The sequence below is a fragment of the Pseudopipra pipra genome, chromosome 1 (genome assembly GCF_036250125.1).
Source record: "Pseudopipra pipra isolate bDixPip1 chromosome 1, bDixPip1.hap1, whole genome shotgun sequence".
NCBI lineage: Eukaryota > Metazoa > Chordata > Aves > Passeriformes > Pipridae > Pseudopipra > Pseudopipra pipra.
The window spans coordinates 150,202,048-150,223,004 of NC_087549.1; the positions used below are offsets into that span (position 1 = coordinate 150,202,048).

Genomic DNA, 20,957 nt, shown 5'->3' on the forward strand with positions numbered 1-20,957 from the left:
GGATGCAGACGGCGTGCAAAAAGACCTGGACATTAGTGAGGGCTGGGGTAATAGGAACAAGGAAGAGTTAACAGTGTAAATGCAGGATGTTGTACTTCAGGGTCTGATTTAGGACATCCAGCACTACTCATCTAGAACCTCCTTTCAGTCCATTAATCCCAGGAGTTCTCTAAAGCACAAAGTAATGTCACTGTGAAAAAGGCACACACTGTTCTGGGCTACAGCTGTGGGCCACTTGAAGGGGAAGCAATAACTAAAGTAGAAATTTGGAAGATAGAAGCTTTGGACTTAGATATCTAATGCAAATGGTACAAGTCTCTCTGATGTCTGAAACCTGCAATGTAGCTAAATTACAAGCAAGTTCTGGTTGAATCCACTGCTTTAGTTGGACTGGACTGTGTACACTTAATTGACCCATCAGGTGACTGGCCCAATGATCTGTTCTTACTCCTTCGGGAGACTGAAAGGTGATTTCACATATGAAAAGATAGCCATAAAGCAATTACAAGACACTCTATGGAGGTTCAAGACTATGATTTCCACCTTTTAATCATCTAGGAAGCCAAAATGAGAACCCAAAAGAACCTTGAGAAGATGCAGCCAGCACATTATTGTGGTTGCTGTTGAGCTTTTTGGAACTGTTTTCTTGATAGGACAGCACCTATTTAAATTATACATCTCAAAGGTAAGGATAATAATGAAAGACAGTTATTCTTGTTCTCATTATGAGTGTTAAAATCATTAAATCCTCAAGAAATCTTGTTATCTGAAAGGAAGAGACTTCCCAGCACTATGAAGAGGGCAAGGAGAGAGGGTTAAATAAAGACACAAACTAAAATTATGCAGTGACCAGCAGCAACACACATATCACACAATAGTGACAAATTAATTTAGCTCAAGGTGGTTCTTTCTCAGCCTCACTCCTTGCTTCTTGCACCTGTGCTGACTTTCATTGTTCAGCTTTTCTTTTGGATCCTTTCCCTGTATGTGTGGGCTACAGGCATGGTTCCCCTGGCTCTCCAAGCTGGCAGAGCGTCTCACTTGCATCTCAGTAATCAAAGGAGATTTAGAAGCTATCAGGTGGGCTCTCTCCCTCAGAACCCTCTCAATGACAGTGCCACAAATTGGTAGCTTTCAGGAAGACGGCTGCTGCCAGCGCGAGCTTTGATAATAGAAATGGCAGCTGAAATTTAAACTTAGACATTTCTATTACTCAGAGGAAAATGTGCAGTCACAGAAGGTTTTCTCATCATCTGAAATTTCAAACCGGCGCGTGGAATGCTCTGGGACCCATTTGTCACAGCCACAATGGCTTACTTTAGAGTAGTTTTGTGACTTTCTGGGAAGAGCCCAGCATCCTGTAGGAGTTGTAAGCTGAGCTGATCATCGCCCTAAAACACCCCATCGAGATCAATAACTTTGTGGTTCTGCCTGAGACCAACCTCCCTTTAGCCTCTCTGTCATGACAGACAAGTCAGACTGATGGAGGCACATGATGAACTAAATGTAGTCTGGAATCTTCAACTAACAGGGGATGTGTAAAGGACGTGTAAGACTTTTGTAGGTTTACTAGCTGTGCATTTGAGAGGCATACAACCACATGTTCCCCTTTTATACATCTCCTGTCACCTCCTCTTCCATGCTATTGCACCAAAACCTACATGCAGGAGGAGGGAAGAGAGGTTCTGACAATGTCACCAGAGGGCTGCTAAATTCCAGGTCAGCCAGCAACTTTAAAGGGAAGCGGGGTACACTGTCTTCTCTTGAGAAGTAAATATACATACACATTCTCTTCGTAAAATATTTAAATATGTAAAAATATGGATTATGATTAGAGGAAAGTTAGAATAGATTTGAATGTTTAGCATACCCTTGGTAGTTCTTGTTTGGTTTCTGTGTGATGCCCTCCCCACTAAACGACACTTCACTGTAATTGTGCCCTCTCAGTGCAATCATGTAAATTTTGCTCTTGTTCATGTTTTCTTCCTTTGCAAGCTCTGATTTGGTTATCATGACCATCCTGGACGGGAGGAAGAAAGGACATCCATGGAGTTGGGGCTTGCAGGATTAAAGCTTCTGGGATTGAGTGGGGAAGTTTATTCCCCAGAGTCCCACAGGGATGCCCTTGATACAAAAGTCAATACACTATAATGCCCACAACTCTATATCCAGGGAATTGGGATTTCATACCAACCTCCAGATGCAATAATATCTTCTGCAGGAACCTCCATGTTGATCAAGGGAATTTTCTGTGAGCCCAGAGATCATTTATCTTTGGAATGGGCTTTATTAAAGATGACAGATTTTTGAATTTGTCGGTATCTGCTTTCTCACGGCTCTGCTCCGTTTGGAGGCATTTACAGCTGTGCAACTTTATTAGGGTTTTAGAGGAAAGCAAATGCAAAGCTCATCACACAATTATCATTTTTGCTGTTAAGCTTCTTCCTATTTTTGTTTATTTATTATGCCAATGTATTTCGAGCCTTTTAGTCGGAACGCCCTTGTGCGCACACATTTTCCCCTCCAGGAATTTGTTAAAATTGTTTGCTGGATATGTGAACTTGCCTCTTGTTTGGACCTTTTTAGCACTAGACCCCTCAGACCTGCAGATAAAGGTTGCAAACCATTGATCAGGGCTACGCACAAGGGAACAGCAGTGACCTGAAGCAGCTGTTTGTCCAAGCCTGGAAAACACTAGTGACAAAGCTAATTAATTCATTTCGCAGCTCCATGCCTTCTGTTTAATGCACATGCTAGCAGTGAACCACATTACTTCACTGCAATTCAAATATCTTGTGGTAATGTGGCAATGCTCCTCTAACGTTTATCGAAAATTTCATTAAAAGGTACAGTGGGAAAACAGTATTTTGGTTTGCTTCTCCTGCTGGGTTTTTTTTCCCCCTATTTTGTTTCACTCTGAATCCTCAATGTTTATATTACATATGATGATGTTTCAATATTATTGAAACTATTAGAAGTTTTCTTAATATTTTCAAGTCAACTTTTATTCATAATGCTCTGTTTCAATAAAATGCTTATTTTTCTACAGGAGCTCTCTCCCTCATGACTATAACAGATCTCACTAAAGCTCTAATTCCAAATTGACTTGCTGTACAGCATAAAATGACAGCTACCTGTTCCATCTACTAATACACACACCAGCACCTACAGGGACACACCGTGCACCTAAACAGAAGTCTGCATTTCTATAGTTTTAAAGCATAGTAAGACATATAGATCCCTAACATTCCATGCCCTATGCTGCAATTTAATCTTGTAATTGTAAATCTTACTATTTATCTTGAGAAAGGAGGGATACAGTGATGCAACATACACATTTGTGCATGTACAGGCACAGGTTACCAGACTTCATGGACACTCAAGTGTAAAATTTCCAGTGTCTTTATCTCAACTCATGAATTTTACTTCCTTTTTCCAGTTCTCTCCCCCATCTACTGTATTCGTAATTCTCTTTCCAAATGTTCTCTGCTTCTAGGTTTAAGTAATACAACCTGGGAATAGAGAAGGACTTCAAAGAAAAAACAGATATTATCCATACCACCCACATTGATCCCCAGGTCACTTCAATAAAAATATTCCTTAAAAAAAAAAAAAGATAAAAAAGTCCCTAAAAGTGTTTACCAAAAATTTAAGTCTTTTCTTTTTGTTACCTAGGTGTCTATTTGGACAGTGGAGGTTGATGATAAAGTTTTCTGACCTCTTGCTCTTCCTCTCCCCAGTGGGAGGATCAATGTGAAAGACTTGTTGGTGAGCAGATTCACTGACACTGAAGAGGTCTCCACAACGGAGCAGCAGAAATTAAATTTTAGCAGCTGATTTGTGCCCAACTCTTGACACAGAGTCCTTCCTTAAAGATTTTTTAGGCCTTCTCTAAGAACTATTTTGCTTCAAAACTTTCTTCCCCTCAACCAAGAGATCGAGGATCCCTCCTGACAGCTGGATCTGAGACAGGAGCTTTGATCCAGTGCCTGCTGAACTCTGTCGGTCTCGGGCAGCGTCAGAAGATGCTGGATCAAGGCTGGAGGGTCTGGAAAACATTAACTAGATATGGTGTGTGGAACCAAGAGATAAAGTTGGTAGAAAGGGGAGAGGGGGAGAAGCAGAGAAAGAAAAGCATTCCCCTGAAGATTTTTTTTCTTCGTTTTACACAACACTTCAAACCACATAGAATTTTTCCACCTTTACGACTGAGTGCTCTGGAAAAAATGAAAATCTGCCATGTCACACGAAAGAGCAGGCAAATAAGTGCTTTTCCTGTCTGAATACAAATGATAACATATCTTCTCTCTTTCTCTGGTGCCTTGTCATATCAGCCTCTGTCTCATTGTATTTTTAAGAGAACTACCTGGCCCTCTATTCTTGTTGCACAAAACAAACTAAGACATTGCCCATTTTTCCACACTGAGAAAAATCCCCTGTTAACCTAAGATTTGTTCTGCAGCATTCCTATGATTCAGTTGAAAGGGAAAAAAACATTCTCCTGTGTGAGAAAGGGTTTAATTGCTCTGTTAGAAGAATTAATTTAGACAAGCAAAAAAAAAAAAAAAATAAGAAAGAGAATGACTCTGTTTGGAAACTGAATTTTGCTCTAGGATATGCATCTGTAACTTCTTCTGAAGTTAACAACATATCAAAGGCAGGATTAGGCCATAGGACCTTTGCATCACTAGCCAGGGATCCAGACCAAGGGTGGGAACAAAGGCCATCTTAATAAACTGCAAATAGCAAATGTTTTCGTTGCCTACCTGCTCCATTTCCGTAAAGGTGCTTTGCTCCTCATCTTCCTCCTCGATATCCGACTCTCCCACAGCAATAGGAACACAAATGGACAGGTCAGGATTGGTCATAAAATCATCATTTTCTGTAATTCCTAGGTGTTTCTCTCCATTTTTATTCATCCCATCCTCAGCGTGATTCTCCTTGTGATTCTCCATGTCCTTGCCGAGCTCAGCGGTGGTGTGGCTGTTCACGCAGTTGTTAAGGGCACCTGGGTTCTGGGCAGCGAGCTTCATCATTGCCTTCTTTTCAGCTGTTGTCTTGGGGTGCCGGAGGACGTGGCAGCAAAAATTCCACATGGCTTTTTTGGCATACTGGAGGCCCCTGTTGATCCGAGCAAAAGCGAGCTGCAGGTTGTTCAGCTCCCCATCCTCGTCTGGTGCCGAGAGGTTGTCAGCGCTGAAGGAGCTTAGCAGCAAGGCAAGGAACAGGTTGAGCACCTGAAATTAATAAAGTCGAAAGGAAATGGGTGAACCTTCAATGTGTAGGTCTTGGAGACAGGAGGGTCTGAGTTTTGTCTCGTCTGTGATAACATAATACCACTGTGGAACTCCCTCAAATACAGGTGGTTTCAGTAGAAAAAGGAAGTCTGCAGGCACTTCCAAATACACTGATTTCATGTGCAGAAATACACCATGGACACACTCAGACATTCCCTTTCCCAACCCCTAACACCCCAAAATATGGAAAATAAAATATTAAGCTCAGAAACAGAATGCCAAATAAAATTTTCATTGGAAGCTACATGTTGTAAACATTCTCAGTGGTGGTGGTACAATGAATTCCCTGTAATCGCCCATATTCCATCTTGGAGAAAATCACTAATTACAGCACTAATTGACATCTGTAAAGGTACTGTTTGCATGTAGAAAAAGACTATAGGAAGAATGTTTTCAGGACCTTTTTGCTTTTTATTCAGCGTGAATATTGTTATTTATGTTTCATAGTGGATGATACATAGTGACCTGGATATGCTCAAAAAGTGGGTCTGTGAGAACATCACTGCAGCTTTTCAGTGCTTAAAGGGGGGCTCTACAAGAGAGATGGGGACAAACTTTTTAATAGGATTGTTGCAATAGGACAAGGGAAATGGCCTTAAACTAAAAGAGGGTAGTCTCTTACTAGATATAAGGAAGAAAATTTTTAAGATGAGGATGGTGAGGCACTGGCACAGGTTGCCCAGAGAGGTGGTGGATGCTCCATCCCTGGAAATATTCAAGGTTAGGTTGGACTGGGCTCTGAGCAACCTGATCTAGTTAAAAATGTCCCTATTCACTGCAGAGGGTTGGACTAGCTGACCTTTAAAGGTCCCTTCCAACCCAAACTATTCTATGATTTTATGATAATTATATACATAGGCATGGCACTTAAACCAAATAGCACAGTTGGAAACATTTCTAACATTTGTATGCATTTTCACAGACAGTCTTGTTTTAAATATCCTCTGGGCCACGAAGAAAATGTATTGTGACTGTGAATAAACACCTAAGAGGTCAAACAGCTTCAAAAACTTTTCCCTCCAGGCTAAAACAAACCATCACAATCAGACTACTGTAGCTAAATATGAGCAGGGCTCACTCCCAAAGCAGGTTTGGTCCTGAAAATGCTGTTACTAGTCATGAAAAAACTATGTGAAGATTTTCACAGGTGTATGAGAAGATCCAAACTGAACTGGAGACTTAGATTCCTCCTGTTCTTGCAACTTAGAACTGTCTACCTTTGCTGGTAGTGCATGGCAAGATTAGATACAACTACACATCTGAGTGACATATTTGATGATTTAAATCTCTTTTTACACCCCCCCCCCCACATAAATAAAATTATATCCAATAAATAAAACCATCTTTTTCTAGAAGGCTATTCCCAGTAACATCTCTTACAGGCTGATCACCAGTTGCCGTATACTGGAGGTTACACCTGCTTGTGGTCTGAGAAGGAATGAATTGCAGCTTTTGTGCTGGATTCACAAAGACAAGAAGTTCACACTGGAGGTAGATGCCTGGGATGACAAGAATGGGGCAAAGGTGACTCAAACCAATATCAGCTAAAATATATTTAACCCAAATAAACTGGGATCAAATTGCCTGGTATCAACTCTGATGCCTGTACAAGGGGGGTGGTTGCCAGCTCTGTGGTACAACGAAGGAGAGATCAGTGCTGCAGCACTTCTGACATTTATAGCAATAAAATTGACTTTGTGAAGATATTTTATCTATGATCTCTTAATGCTACCTGACTTCTCTCTTTCTGATAGTATTTTAAACGGATAAATCCTGTTAGGCCAAAATAAACAATATAAAAAGTACTTCTATTTAACTGGACCTTACCAAAACACCACAATCTATTGCTATTCTCCCCCCACCCATTCTCTCTTATTTCAAATATTCAGAATATGTGAGATGGAACTCTGAAAACCTGGTCTTAATCACTCTGATGACACTGCATTTGAAGTGCCCTGTCAATATTGTGAGGTACCCTTTGCAATCACCGTGATTACAAACACAAGCAGTTGGTAGCACAGCAGTTGCCCACGTCCATTATGAACCACTGAGTAAACCATCACTGTGCTGAGCACTGCCCTGCTCTGAAGTTAAGTGAGGTTAAAGCTAATTGTTCCTTAGCTGGTCCATCATACTGGAGTGTCAGTGACAGCTTGTGTGGGTCTCCTAATCACTGCAGTGGTCTGGTGTGAATCGATCTTTCATTTCATACCCCAGTCTGACGCATTGCAAGTGATGGGAGAGGTAGTTGAAAACCAGAGTATTGGATATACAGCCAAGCAGGTGGGAGCCCATCAGGGAAGGAGTCCCTGATAGAACCCCTCTAGCCATTTTCAACCAAGTTTGATAGAAGGATGAGGTCTCAGAGACAATCACATTGCTAACAGTGTCCTCAAAATAAGCATGTGTGCAGAGAAGAGACACCAGTGCAGAAAGAGCTTGGAACAAGCCACACAATGTGTCTCCTTCTTGGCAACAACCTATGGACATAGGAAAGAGCTGGAAGAAGGCAACAGATAAAGAAAGCCAGAACAAAAATCTTCTGGACTTCATAGGTGCAATTCAGTTACCTTAGCAGAGGTGTCTGCTGATGTTTGAGGTTACCTGGGACACCTGCACCAGACCTACAGGATGCCTGTGGTCTTCTTAAGCTCCATCTACCACCCAACCAGGACACGATGAGATGTTGCAGCAGGCAACCAAATCACTCATCAAGGATGGCAGCTGCCTCCAGCCTCAGAAACTAAATCTTGAGAGTCTCACGAGACATCTAAGCCCCATTTCGATCAGTAGAAATTCATTGTGTAGACAGTGGAGACTGACCAAACACCGGTGACTGGGCCAGGGCCACATGGATCTGCCAACTGCCCCTGCCATGCCCAAGTCATCCTGAGGTAGCTGACCAACAGGACACACTGTTATGGGAGATCTGTGTCCAGCTGGAGGCCAGGATGGATACCTTAGAGTGTCCCCAGTGGTCCTAGACAAAACTGAGTGAAGCCCTAGATCTCTGCAGATTAGTAGTAGGTCAGGTGCCTTCTCCATACATGAATACCTCCACGTAGGCACCGAGATTTTGGCAGCTGAAGCTGAATTTCATCCTGTACTTCATTAATTTTGCTGTTCACAGAAAAGCTTGTTTGAAATGCCTTGTTTTACTTTTCTGTATTTATTTCAGACATCAAACTACAGCTAGATAAGTTTATGTAGATACACCTGCAGGTATATATAATAGGTGGTAACACCCTTACTGTTGTTATTTATCATGGACTACAAAAGCAATGTTGTTTACTTACCAGAAGCACAGCTGATGTTTTGCACAAAGAGCTATTTGCACTTCATGCTTTTAGCCAAAAATAAATCTCAAATATCATTCCCTCCTTCCTTTATGAGCAGGTAACCTTAGAGTTCCATTGCTGGGCATTCAAATAGAGTGAACTGCTGAATAAGCACTTCATATTTACTTATTCTCCCCATTTCACTACACACTGCATTTTCCAGAAAAATATATGCCTAACCCATGACACACCACGTTTCCTGTAATAGGTTACTAATAATATCCAGTCCTCCTGGCTGCTAAGGCAATGCTTTCAGTTTAAGCAAAAGCAAGCTAAAGATTACCTCAGTTTTCAAAAGCAATGGCACATTTGTCTGTCCATATGTATCCCCTTTTAAAAGAAATCTGCTTTCCAGTGACACAGAGCAGCCAGACTGAAAGCAGGTCACTTTTTTTGATCTTTGAGGTCAGGAATCAAGATAAACTCAAAGAAACCCCAATTCCTTTAGTATAACTGTGTTAAGTGTTTAGCCTAATGACAATCCAGCATGCTTTTCAAAGCTTGTAGCTCTGGTTGTGCCACTATAAGGCACAAACAATCAGATTAATCCAGGCTAATGTCAGGTGCTTCCCTGAGGTACTTAAACTGGAGGAGTTTTCCTAGGATGTCTGTAGACAATGGAGACAGTTTGGCATCCCAGGAGATGCTGAAGAACTGAACTATCTCTGGTGGTGCCTATCAAAGCCTAACTTAGTCTGGGTTTAGTATCTTAGAGCTAGATTAAAGCAAGAGAACTTATCAATGCAGGTCAATAACTAACATAAAATCACAGGGTATCTCAAATTGGAAGGACCCACCCACAGGAATGAGGCCACTCCCTCATTTCCCTTCCATTTTTTTATTTACCTTGATTCAGCAAAAATGAAGGGATATAAATCTCTGTATATTTAACCTTCCATCTGTCATTCAGTCAGAGAGTGTGCAGCCCTAAAGCCCTCCTGCCCTCCTGTGAATTGATTCAGCACTGAATTCCCTACTCTGCACTCTCACTGTGTCACCCAGGAGGGGATTTGACACTGTGCTCAGTGCTGCACAGAATATAGGCTGAAAATCCACTGGGAAGTCTAAAGCCATTTCTTAGCAGACTGAAAATAATTCTGTATTTCATTTAGGTAGTAGTAAGAATGATGTTGCTTCTGCACAGGTTGAGCGGCAGGGCTAAGCCATCTCCAAAGTGAGGACATCAAGTACTGGTCTTTTTTGCTGGCAGATCTTGTGTGAGCTCACACACCCAGCTTCTCCTGTAGTGGGATCTGCCTTGATCACAGACTGTCCACAAAACAAGTGAGTTTGATTTTCAAACTCCTGATCTTGTCTGCGCATGAATTCTAAATGATCTTTCACGCTGAGCAGCAATTAAGGGCAGACTTTCTCATCTCCCCACACAACATAGGACAAATCAAAGGCTGGAATCAAAGATGGGATCATCCTCGCAGGGGGAGGCTCATAGAGTAGAGTAGTTCAGGAGCTGCTTTCAAGTGCACTTGTTTGCTTGTAAACCCACAGGACCCTTCAAAGAACACCAGTACCATTCTCTCTGCAGGAGGCAGAGCACAGGAAGGACAGCTGAGGGCAGCTACAAGGGACCTTACATCACTTGAGGGTGCTTCCCTGTGGAGGAAGAATCTCCTAGGAGACAGCCAAACAGGTTTTTCTGTAACAACAGGGTCCAGAGCAGAAGACACGCCCAACCAGTGAAATCCATCATGCAAAAAAGTAAGTCATTAAACCAAATTGTAACCCTGTGGCAGCTCATTGTCACTGCTGTCACTCAGTGGCACAGGAAAGCCCAGACAGTGGAGCACATGAGCTACCTGCCAGGATCATAAACTACTTATCTAATACTTTCTTTTGTGAATAAAACAGGACCTACAGACCTCAACATATGCAAATGCACTTCCCTGGCAGTGCCTGGTAGACACAGATCAGCAAGAATCTCTTCAGGCACTCTATGACCAGTGGAAAAATCTGATTTTCTTCCTTCCTGTTTGTTTTTGGATGGCAATGGAAATCTGCACCGTTCTTTGGCTAGCACAGATGGGAAAGATGCAGTTTTCTCTTTGGAGACCTTGATGACTTCTAGCAAGCCTAATACAATAGGTACCAGTTGTTATATTTTGTTTACTGTCACAAAATCCATGAAGTTGAAAAGAAAAACTGCTCAGAAAAGGGGCTTTCATTGCATCAAGTAAGTGTTAGATCTGAGATCTGCAGTAATAGGTCATGTAGTCAGTCTCTCTGCTACTGGAGGATTATTTGTTTCCTTGGAAGTCTATTTTCCAATCCTTCAACCACACTCATCCCAGGGCAAAGTTTACTAAGAGGGAGTACTCCTGCAAAAAGCAATTTACATGATCAGTTATTTTTTATATTCCCTTTTCTATTATTTCAGATATTTGTGTTGGATAAGAAGCTTATATCCTTCCAGCCCAGTTTTTCTTTATCCTGCAGTCAATCTCATAATCCCATTCTTCTGATATCTTACTTTCTTGCTGTCAAAATGATCATGACACCAAAAGACTGGCACAAGGTCCTTGTGGCCTGGGGCAGGTGGGGGAGAACACAGGATGGAGCAGCATCGATCTCCTTCATGATTTTTTGCCTGAGATCAGCTAGGAAAACACAGGGAAATGGGAATATGGATTTCCTCCCTTGCAGCCACACAACTTCCCCAATGGCCTACAAGCAGGCCAGCAGTTGCAGATGAGAGGTTTGTGGGGCACTATAGTATCAGTTTGTTGCAACAGGAATTTTTTCTTATCAACTCTGTATAAACCTCTTTAGTGAAATAACTGGTTTGTCCGCTTAAATATAAGAAAATGAAATTTAATAGAAGCTGTGCACCAAATACAGTCTATTTCCTATGCAAAATCTCTGAACTACTTTATGATGGTAATGAAAGTGGATGTTATCCCCAGGAAAGAAAAAAATGCAAGTAATATGGTAGGAATAATTTTTTTATATGCAAATACAAAAGTGGTTATAATTTAAGTGATTTCATGTGAATGATTTCTATTTACCCTCAGAACAAAGAGAACAAGGCCTGGTTTTACCCCCGGCCCCAACTACTACATGCATTTCCCTGCCTGTGCTGAACAGTGCACAGAACAGAACATGCTTGGAATGCTCATCCTTGGGCATGGCTGGCACTCACACTGTCTTCAGGGGAGTTGAAGGCATCCAGGGTTCTCTCTATAGGCAGGCTGGGTCCAATCCATATGGGCAGAGGAGCCTGAGCCCAATGTGTCCCATCCTAAAGCTAATGGCTGCACACGAGATGAAATTAAGGAATAAAAGTGCCTTTTCTCTCTGTTGAATGTGAACAATAGGTAGGGTGGCTGATACAGCTGTAGCTATCTTCAGGTAGACTCTAGGAACTGGGTGAGATGAATGTCTTCCCTATCCCATTAGGGCTTTTGTGGTATTTACCATAAGGCTGGGAGTTTTTCTGACCATTCTCCACTTCAGGTATTGACACTATGTTTCCCCCCATAACTGGTGGTCTCTTGTGCAGCTGTTTGTATTTAAGCTGTTCAGGGTACAGAAGTGATGCTGGATGGTAGTTGTTTATGGGATGTGCATGGGTGGGGGAAATTGTCACCCAATATCTCATCTCAGAGGTTAAAGGGGTATCCATAATTTTTTGGGGCAGATTCCTCAGTGTTGTTCTCACCACTTTATACAGGAGAAAACTCCTTGAGTAATGGCAGGGTTGATTAAGCCCCTTAATTATACTTCACATCACCTTTGTGTCACAGAAGAAATTTTTTTGGTCATTTTAAGCTACCATTCACCCCTCCACTCTTTCAGTGGAGATGTTAAAGCTGCACTATCACTGGGGTACATCAGATCTGTCTTGAGTACCTCCTGTTGGGAGAGGGAGGCAGGCAAAGGGAACACCTCAACATTGCTGTCAGCCTGACACAATGGACCACATGATGTAAATGCCTCTCAGGAGGGGAGGCTGAAGTGAGAGAGGAGGCTGGTGTATCCCCAGCTCCTGTCTCACAGGGACCAACCTTCAGTCTCTGCCTCTCCTCACCCCCAGCTTCTGCAGCACCCCAAAAGCTGGAAGAGCGAGGGGCCTATGTCCTTGCCACTTAAAACACAGTCCTTGAAACACAGATCTGAAGCAATGAATGACACTTCTTACCACAACCTGGTGGTTGCCCCATGCTGCTGAGTATTTTTCTTTTGTTACCCACCTATGTGAATAGAAATGTGCAGACAAGCTGTACCACTCCAAGTGCTGGTTAAGAACTAATGAACTGAATTTAGAATTCTCTTGTAGCTTCTGAGTTTCAGTGGTATTCAAAATATGTCCCTTAGAAATATCAACAGATGAGTCTTTGGAAACCCAGTGTTTTCTGATATGAAATTCTTAGTCTCCAAGTGCTTTATGAAAGGAGGGTGAGATGGTGAGTGGAGGCAGATAAATTCTTTCCCCTACTAGAGCCACAGCATAAAAACAAACATGTTCCTGCAGGTTTTTCATTAGATAGCAAAACAACATTAATTCACCAGCATAGCAAGAGCTCCCTCAGAGCTGCTATGGACTTCTCAAGCCACTGTCTAGACAGAAAAGAAACATGCTATCAGACAAGTCCAGTTGAACACTTCTCCCAGCAAAACCAGCTGTATTTGGGATGTTAAAGGCTCAACACACCCCAAAAGCATTAGGGAAACTACAGAAAGTTTATTGATTCCAAGCTAAGAGACAATTACCTTTATGCTAAGTCAACAAAGGCATTTAGCTGTTGTGGCAGTGAGGATGTCAGGACGATTAGAGAGCAAGACAGACTGCACAGGTTTGGACTGACTCAACACACTTGAGGGTCTTTGCTACTGCTGCTTCCTGTAAGGATTGATGACAGGTGAGAAACTCCTGTATTATCCCTGGAATATTTTCACTAGCTGTATGCAAACAAGACCTCATCAGCTGCTCTACCAATTATTATACAGTGACTAGACACAAGAAAAAAACCCTCTGATTTTGGAAGTTAAAGCTTTGTGGTTTTTACCTGAATTTACCCACTGAGAAGAGGACACCCAGTTGTGACCAAGGATTGTGCTGGTTCTGCACTCTGTTATCCAGAGGCCAGAGGTGATTTCCATTCACACATGGCAGAAAACCTCTGGGGAAAGCTAAGCCACAGAGCACCAAAAGGATAAAAACCCATATGGAAACAGAATAATGGTGAAAGAAAACCAATGATAATGGCCACAGTAAGCAATGGCTTCCCAGCAGCCAGTATATGACACCAAAATAAAATCAACATAAGGGTAGGCCCAGAGATTCAAAAATTAAATCAGAGAGCCAAGAAATAATTAACATAAGCTTCACCTTTTTTTTTTTTTTCAGGGAGAACATGATTTCCTTTTAAAATGTTACTTTCTGATCCATTTCCCAGGTTTAATATTATAATTTGAGTTCCATCACAAAATTACACTTTCCTATTAAGTGGAATGTGAAAAGGATAACTCTTTAGTGAAGGTGTAAGAGGGTTCTGACTTTATGCATTTTGCAAGTGCAAATTCCTCGGAGGGCAGAACAAAGCGACAGAGCTGCCTGCCAGCCAAGGAGGTTTAGCTTTCAGAAAAGCTACAAAATAGATTTCTACTAGTCATTTTGCATAGTATGAAATCTCCTGCCTTCACAGCACATGGCTGGGCTTGAGGCTTTCACATACCCCTGTTGGAGAAGACCCACAACTCAAAAGTGGGACAACCCTCCATATTTCATTAAAGAAATGGGGCAGGAGGGTTCAGCAGGAGTGGTGCCAGTTATGTATCCAAAATGAGAGCCAAGCTCTGCAAGGTGGGTGGTGCTGACACACACCTCTCACTGCCATCCTAAAGAGTGACCCTTCTCCTCTGCCATCGCCTGATCCCGGTTCAGTTGTGTTTAATTCTGCAAGTTTCTTAGTGCTTCCTAAAGCCCCCAGGGAAATATCCCTGGGAAGAAAGGGAAGGAGGTGGGTGTCCTTTCCTCCTACAGGATAAAGCTGTGTTTTTCAGAGAAGCATTACTAGAAACACGAGAAAAGCACTTCATGGAGTACTGGTTACCAGTATCCTTGAAACCAAGGCTGTGCTCAAACACATGATCAAAGAAAGCTCTTCTTTCCAGGTGTGATGACCTCATCTTTGACTTCCTTCTTACATCAGGAAATACAAAAGTGCTTTGCTGATGTGGAAATTTGAAAATTAGGGGTTTTTATTAATTGTATTCTCTGCACCTGGCTGAAATCCCAGCAACTGGGGTTACCCACAACCATATTTAGTGAAAGATGAACATAAAATTGAGAAAGAAAAGGAGAAAGTTGATGGTGTAAGTTGTCCATAAGAGCATTTTTATGAGTTTATGCTCACTGCCAGTCTGCTAGGGAGAAGGGAGGCACTGAGACCTAGGCAGCTAGTCCATTTTATGATCTAAAAATTGCATTTACAGTAGTAAGCAAAGGCAAGCCAAGGCTTGTTCCCCATCCCTGAGGGTAAGCAGCTGACTGCTCTTCCCCCCGGCAGGACTGCTCCCTGGCCGCTGTGCCCAGCCAAGACTGTTCCCTGAAAGCCCAGGCATCAACTGGAATGGGGTGGCCAGGGAATGTGCCAGAGGAGGGGCACTCACAATGTTTGTTTTCATGCCTTAAGCCAGTTTATAGAGGCAGCCACCTGCCTGTGTTTTCAAACAGCAGGCATTTTGCACTTGCCAAACCTCCCAGAAATGGGATGGCATCACATCTAAATGTGGGAGACAAGAAAATTACAGGAGGGGAGAAGGGACATGGAAGCCTTCCAGGAAGAAACCTCCATACAAAGGAGTTTGTAGCACAAGAAGCATGAGAGTGCTCTTAGTTGTGCAGTTGCAATGAATTAGTCTACATGAGGGAGGCCAGGAAGAGAAGGGAATTCATGGTGGGGAGGAGGCTGCAAACAGAGGGGCAGGGGAATTAACTGCTAGTAGAGCTGATAAAAATTGCCCATCCCGAGAAACATATGTAATTCCTCTTTTCATCTCCATGAAAATTCAGCATGGAAACTATCAAGTATACTTAAAACCAAGTCCTAAGCTAAGTTAATGTGTACACTTTTTGTGAGAAAATACTACTATGACCTACAGATGGCAAAAATTTTCTTGGTCAAAAAATAAAACTACTTTTGCACTGAAATAATTACAAGAGTTTCAGGACAGAGTCTTGGAATTTGTTTGTGCATTGGGAAGGGTGGAGTCAAGATACAGCAGGAGCTGGACCTTGCAGAAGATGACCTGAAACTCAGAAATCCAAAGCAATGTGAAAAGAGGAGATTTGCTCAAAGTGTGACACTAGGAAGACTACAGCAGAGATACGGGGCAATGTGAAAGAGAAAATAACTATAACCACCTTTCCTATGAATTCAGGTTAAGAGAGTTAGGGTAATTCATCTTGGAGAAAGAAGTCTCTGGGGAGAGCTTATAGCAGCTTGCAGTACCTAAAAGGGCTACAAGAGAGATGGAGAGGGACTTTTGCAAGGATATGGAGTGACAGGACAAGGGAGGAGGGCTTTAAACTGGAAGAGAAGATATTCAGATAAGATATAAGAAAGAAATTCTTCAGTGTGAGGGTGGTGAGGCACTAGGGAGGGTTTCTCAGAGAAGTTGTTACTGTCCCATCCCTGGGAGTGTTCAAGGCCAGATTGGACAGGGCTTTGTGCAACCGGGTCTAGTGGAAGGTGTCCCTGCCCATGGCAGGGTGGTTGAAACCAGATGATCTTTAAGGTCCCTTCCAACCCAAAACATTCTATGACTATCAAGGCCAGAACTGACCAAAAATAAAGAAAATACATTTTAGGTAGAAGAAAATAAAAGGGAGATCTGGATCACATTCAAGAAGAATTAATTTAAACAAGATTCTGGCTAAGGATGACCCAAACAATACAGGAAGAAGAAAAGTTAACACATGAATCTACAGTCAGGGAAATAGAACAAAAGGGACTTATGTAGCAGCAAAGAAATAAAAATGTTAAGAGGGACAAAAAACCAACAGGTCTGATTCTACTTTCCTTTGCACTGTTTGCAGTAATACAAAATTGATGGAATAGATCTGTATCTGCTGGAAATTTTCCTCAGCAAATCTGGGTCAGCGGGTTTATTGAATTTAGAGAAGTCTAACAGAGTAAGACCCAGACAAGTGGACTTTCAGGAACAGAAAGAAATATGGAAGAGTAGTAGGAGACCAAAGGATCCCCTTGACTGCAGGAATTTCTTACTGTTCAATAAGATCCCCAAAGGCAGGAAATTGGTATCTAATCCTGTCTACTACATTTAGTTTCCAAATGCATTCTTCAGCATATTTCCTTGGGAAGCCACAGACCATGTTGCCACACATGTGCTAGGTGGAGAAATGCAGTTATAAATATGTATTGTTCATGGGAAAGATAAATTCCAGTATCTCTTGCTCAGAAGGTTAAGGATGTCATGACTAGCTGTTTGTTTCACATATTCTTTTCAACAAGATGTTTCTAGAGGTAACTGTTAGAATGCTCTACTCACTGCTTAGTTTTGGTGGGGAAGAATAATATTTTTAACTTTTATTTTAAAGTATAAGATGTTGAGGAGTAGTGAACGATGTATTAAATTTGTACCACCTGGTCCATTTTAACCTTAAAAACCTTGACTTTTCCTCAACACATGCTAGGAATAATTCTGTTGTCATTACCCTTTCAATGACATCCAGACAACACGTACTGTGACATTAATAAAAAGAGACACATTTAGTTGTACCTACCTTTGCACACTCTTGTCCAATTAAATTTGACTCAGTGTCTTCTAGATTTTTAATAACTACCCACCTATTAGCAAGCTTAACCACTGACAAAACCCTACTTACACTGTGAACCAAGGACAAATGTAGAACAAAAAGTGGGCAGCGTTTTACCCTGCTGATGCCTACTATATCAACAGGGCTGCAGTTTTCAAAATAAAAATTCAGTTCCTGTTCAATTCCTGGATTACAACGAAATCTCAAAAATAATTCACTTATAAAATATAAAATATAAAATATATATGTGAATATACATACATATATATATATATATATATGGTGGATCGTATTAAAAATTTTTCATCTTGTCAGCAGTTCATATAATGGAGTCAATGCTTAAACAACATTTTTAGAGAAAAATCTCTGATTTGGAAACACAATTAGAACAAAGGGCATGAGGGTGGTTTCCAAGTGCCAGGTTGACTGAATGCTAATATACTAGCATTCTTCTTCTTCCATATTTCCAAGTCATCTCACATCTATGAAGGTTAATGGGAGGTAGTTTTGTATTCCCTTGTATATACCTACAGAAGAGCACTAGCATTATTACCAGATTTTATTTCTTTCTGATATATCCCAGTGACTCATTTATAGATCAAGAAGTAATATTTATAATTCTACTGATTAAAATCTGCACCAAATGCCAAAATCTGGCACAGCCCACCAATGAATCTGCTTTGGATTATTGTTTTAGGGAATTCCTTATGTCACAGATGAAAAAAAAAAGCCTTAGTTCACCTTTTGTTTTCATCCTCCTTTGAGCTGCATCAGAAGCAAAAGCTTACTTCTCTTCTGTATGCCAACTGTTTTGGGGATTTGGGCTATTTGTGTTTTAAAAATCTATCTTTCTGTGAATGAATGTTGCAGGGAAAAAATTGGCAGATTTTAGTATATATTTGACAAGGACACCATATAGCACCTTGAAAACAGCAACTGAACACACTTGTCCCCTAATACAAGATGCAAGCTCAGATTAGTCACCAAGTGCCAAGATTCAACTCTTCAGAAGAAACAGCTGAGCCTGTAGCAGGATACAGACACTCATAAATCTGAATTGACAGAAGGAAGCAGATCACTTTTTAGGAGTAGATTTTGAAGGTAGTTTGTCCTCCTGTCTATTCTCAGGTGCATTTCCCTCACATCTCTTGGGCAAAGCAGCCCTAAACCTCCCAGCTTTGAACAGACTCTACTTAATCTACCATACAATGGCATTTTGGAAAACCAGCAGCCTTTGATGGTCCATCATAATTACAGTGAGGTTAATTTCCCCAGACTTTTTAGCATCAGCGTCTGGTGTTACACGTGATGGTGGGAAATATCTACTCGGTAAAATAAATTCTAGTTATTTATGTGCCTGCTGACAAATCATGCAATTTTTAAAGCCTGGAGTCTGAGGCAAAAGGTTTGCATTTCAAGCAACCCACGTGAGGACAAAGGCTTTCCATCTCTGCTGGGAGTCATCAGAGGCAACTGGACTGATTGATGGTTGGTGTCAGGATTTATCTTTTTGAAGCATCACATGATGCCATCTGTTTCTGGCGGACCTTTCACTACCCCTGAGGATGTTTAATACTTAAGTAGATACAGACAGATGTTTGCAAAAAAGCATCGACTACCTGAGTGCTCTGCTTCCCAGGCACTTCTCAAGAAAGGATGGATAATGGGAAATACAAATAGCTAAAGTTGCTTTGGGACTCATGGACTATGCAGGTAGCTGGCATGAAAAATATGAAGGGGGAAGCTGGGAAATGTTTTGGGGTTTAGTTGCTTCCCTCTGAGTTTTGAATTCTCCCATATCACACCAAATGTTCCCGCTCCCAGCCCTAAGTGTACATGAGTAGAAGCAAAAGGGACAGTAACATGCTGACAGTTGTTTTGACACTACTTTGTTTGTGTCCCCTGTTGTGCTTATTCATGTATTCTGGGCTGCTCTTCTGCAAAGTCACACGTGACCTGAGAAGGAAAATTCGCCTCCCTTATGTAAGTGTCCAAGTTGACAAGACAGGCTCAAACGACACTTCCACTCCTCACTAATGAACCCTTGGGCTCCCTGGCTTCTTCTGGACCCTCTAACTCTCCAGCCCCCATCTCCAGTATTTCCCTGCTCTCATTATGGCTCCTGCAGCTTTCTGATGAGCCCTGCTCCTCCGTGGTGCCCCACACGCCCTCCGCTCGCCGCTTTGCGGATTCTGTCCGCCCTGACGATGACTGTTACTGACATGCCTATTCCTGCCTGTTTATCTACAGGCCTTCTCAGCTGATGTAACCAAAACACAAATGCATATTTCCAGAATGTTGGGAACTGCTGAAAGAGCAGATAAGGTGAACAAGGGCACCCAGGACGTGAACACTGGGGTGTAGAGAGAGAGGAGGGAAGGAAGTGCTCCAGCAAGACTTGGGACAACCTGAACGTCTCTGCAAATCTCCTATAGCTCCCCATTTCCTTGCAAAAAGCTGTTCTTCCACACCTTTTATGTAGTTGCATCTTATCCCCTATTCCTTCCACTGTGCAAGAAGTGGAACTGGTGTACCCCAAGGAGAGGACCTGCCTGGTGGTAGAAGTACAACATATAAAGCTGGAGGATGAAGACCTCTACTGTGGTTTGAAAATCAAAAAGCTAAGCCCTAAAATGCTGTAATTTGAGTTGTAATACCTTCCTACCAAAGCTGCTTTCTTTTCCAGCAAGCAGATCTAACCTAGTATTTGCAATTAGAAGGTACACAATATTTTAAAATTCCACTTCATTTATATTAATTATCAGATGCAATACAAATACTACATTCCCCTCCAAGGGGATTAACCTTTATTCACAGAGTGGATGTCTACAGTGGCCCCTGTGAATAAGAGCATGTTTGTCATTAAATGCAAAATAATTACTTGATTCAGGGCAGCAAGTCTCACTGCAGCTTTTGAGTTAAGCATTTCCCTGGGGACAGACAGAAAAAAACACAAAAATGGGGCTTTGGTATTTTAGATTTGTACATAATCTGAAGATAAAATAAGGAGATAGCTGTAAAAGTGCTATCATTCATCACTGGAGTTCCATTTTCATTTGTTTATTGACACAGGCAACCTGAATGAATGAGGCCTCATTCCTTTTGGGGTAAAACAACTTTTCATCACCCTCTAAAAAGTTTTATGGCCTTGAAACTCCCTAGTTTGATGCTTCATGTCTTTTAAAAGCGTTGGAGTTTTGATGTATCTTCCCTCAGTGACAGCCCTATCATGTCAGGCAGAAACACAAGCCTCCATCTGAAGATCACCTTTGACCATCCTAATATGCTTTGGTTGTCTGAGCTCTTAAAATGTAATATTGTAATCCACTTTCACCTAGGCCTGTTAGAAGCTATTTTGCTATTACTTGTGATTTTACCACATGGGACAGTGATAGTTCTCTATACCCATTTCACTCAAACAAAGAGAAAATCTGACACATTACCATAAACCTCTTTCAAGCCCAGTATGGTCTGCTGAGAAATTTGCAGTGATGGAGATGTATCAACATTGGACAAGACAGGAAT

The 20,957-nt window shown here is 41.7% G+C and overlaps 1 protein-coding gene across 7 annotated transcripts in view; it reads right to left on the reverse strand.

Moving 5' to 3' along the window:
- The window catches only part of LOC135404171 (sodium channel protein type 5 subunit alpha-like), a 215,763-nt gene that overhangs the window by 67,284 nt on the left and 127,522 nt on the right, over positions 1-20,957 (reverse strand). For all 7 annotated transcript variants that reach the window (XM_064638848.1, XM_064638841.1, XM_064638832.1 and 4 more), the window contains one exon: positions 4,767-5,237. In XM_064638848.1, coding sequence (XP_064494918.1) covers positions 4,767-5,237 — 471 coding nt within the window. The remainder of the gene's footprint in view (positions 1-4,766; positions 5,238-20,957) is intronic.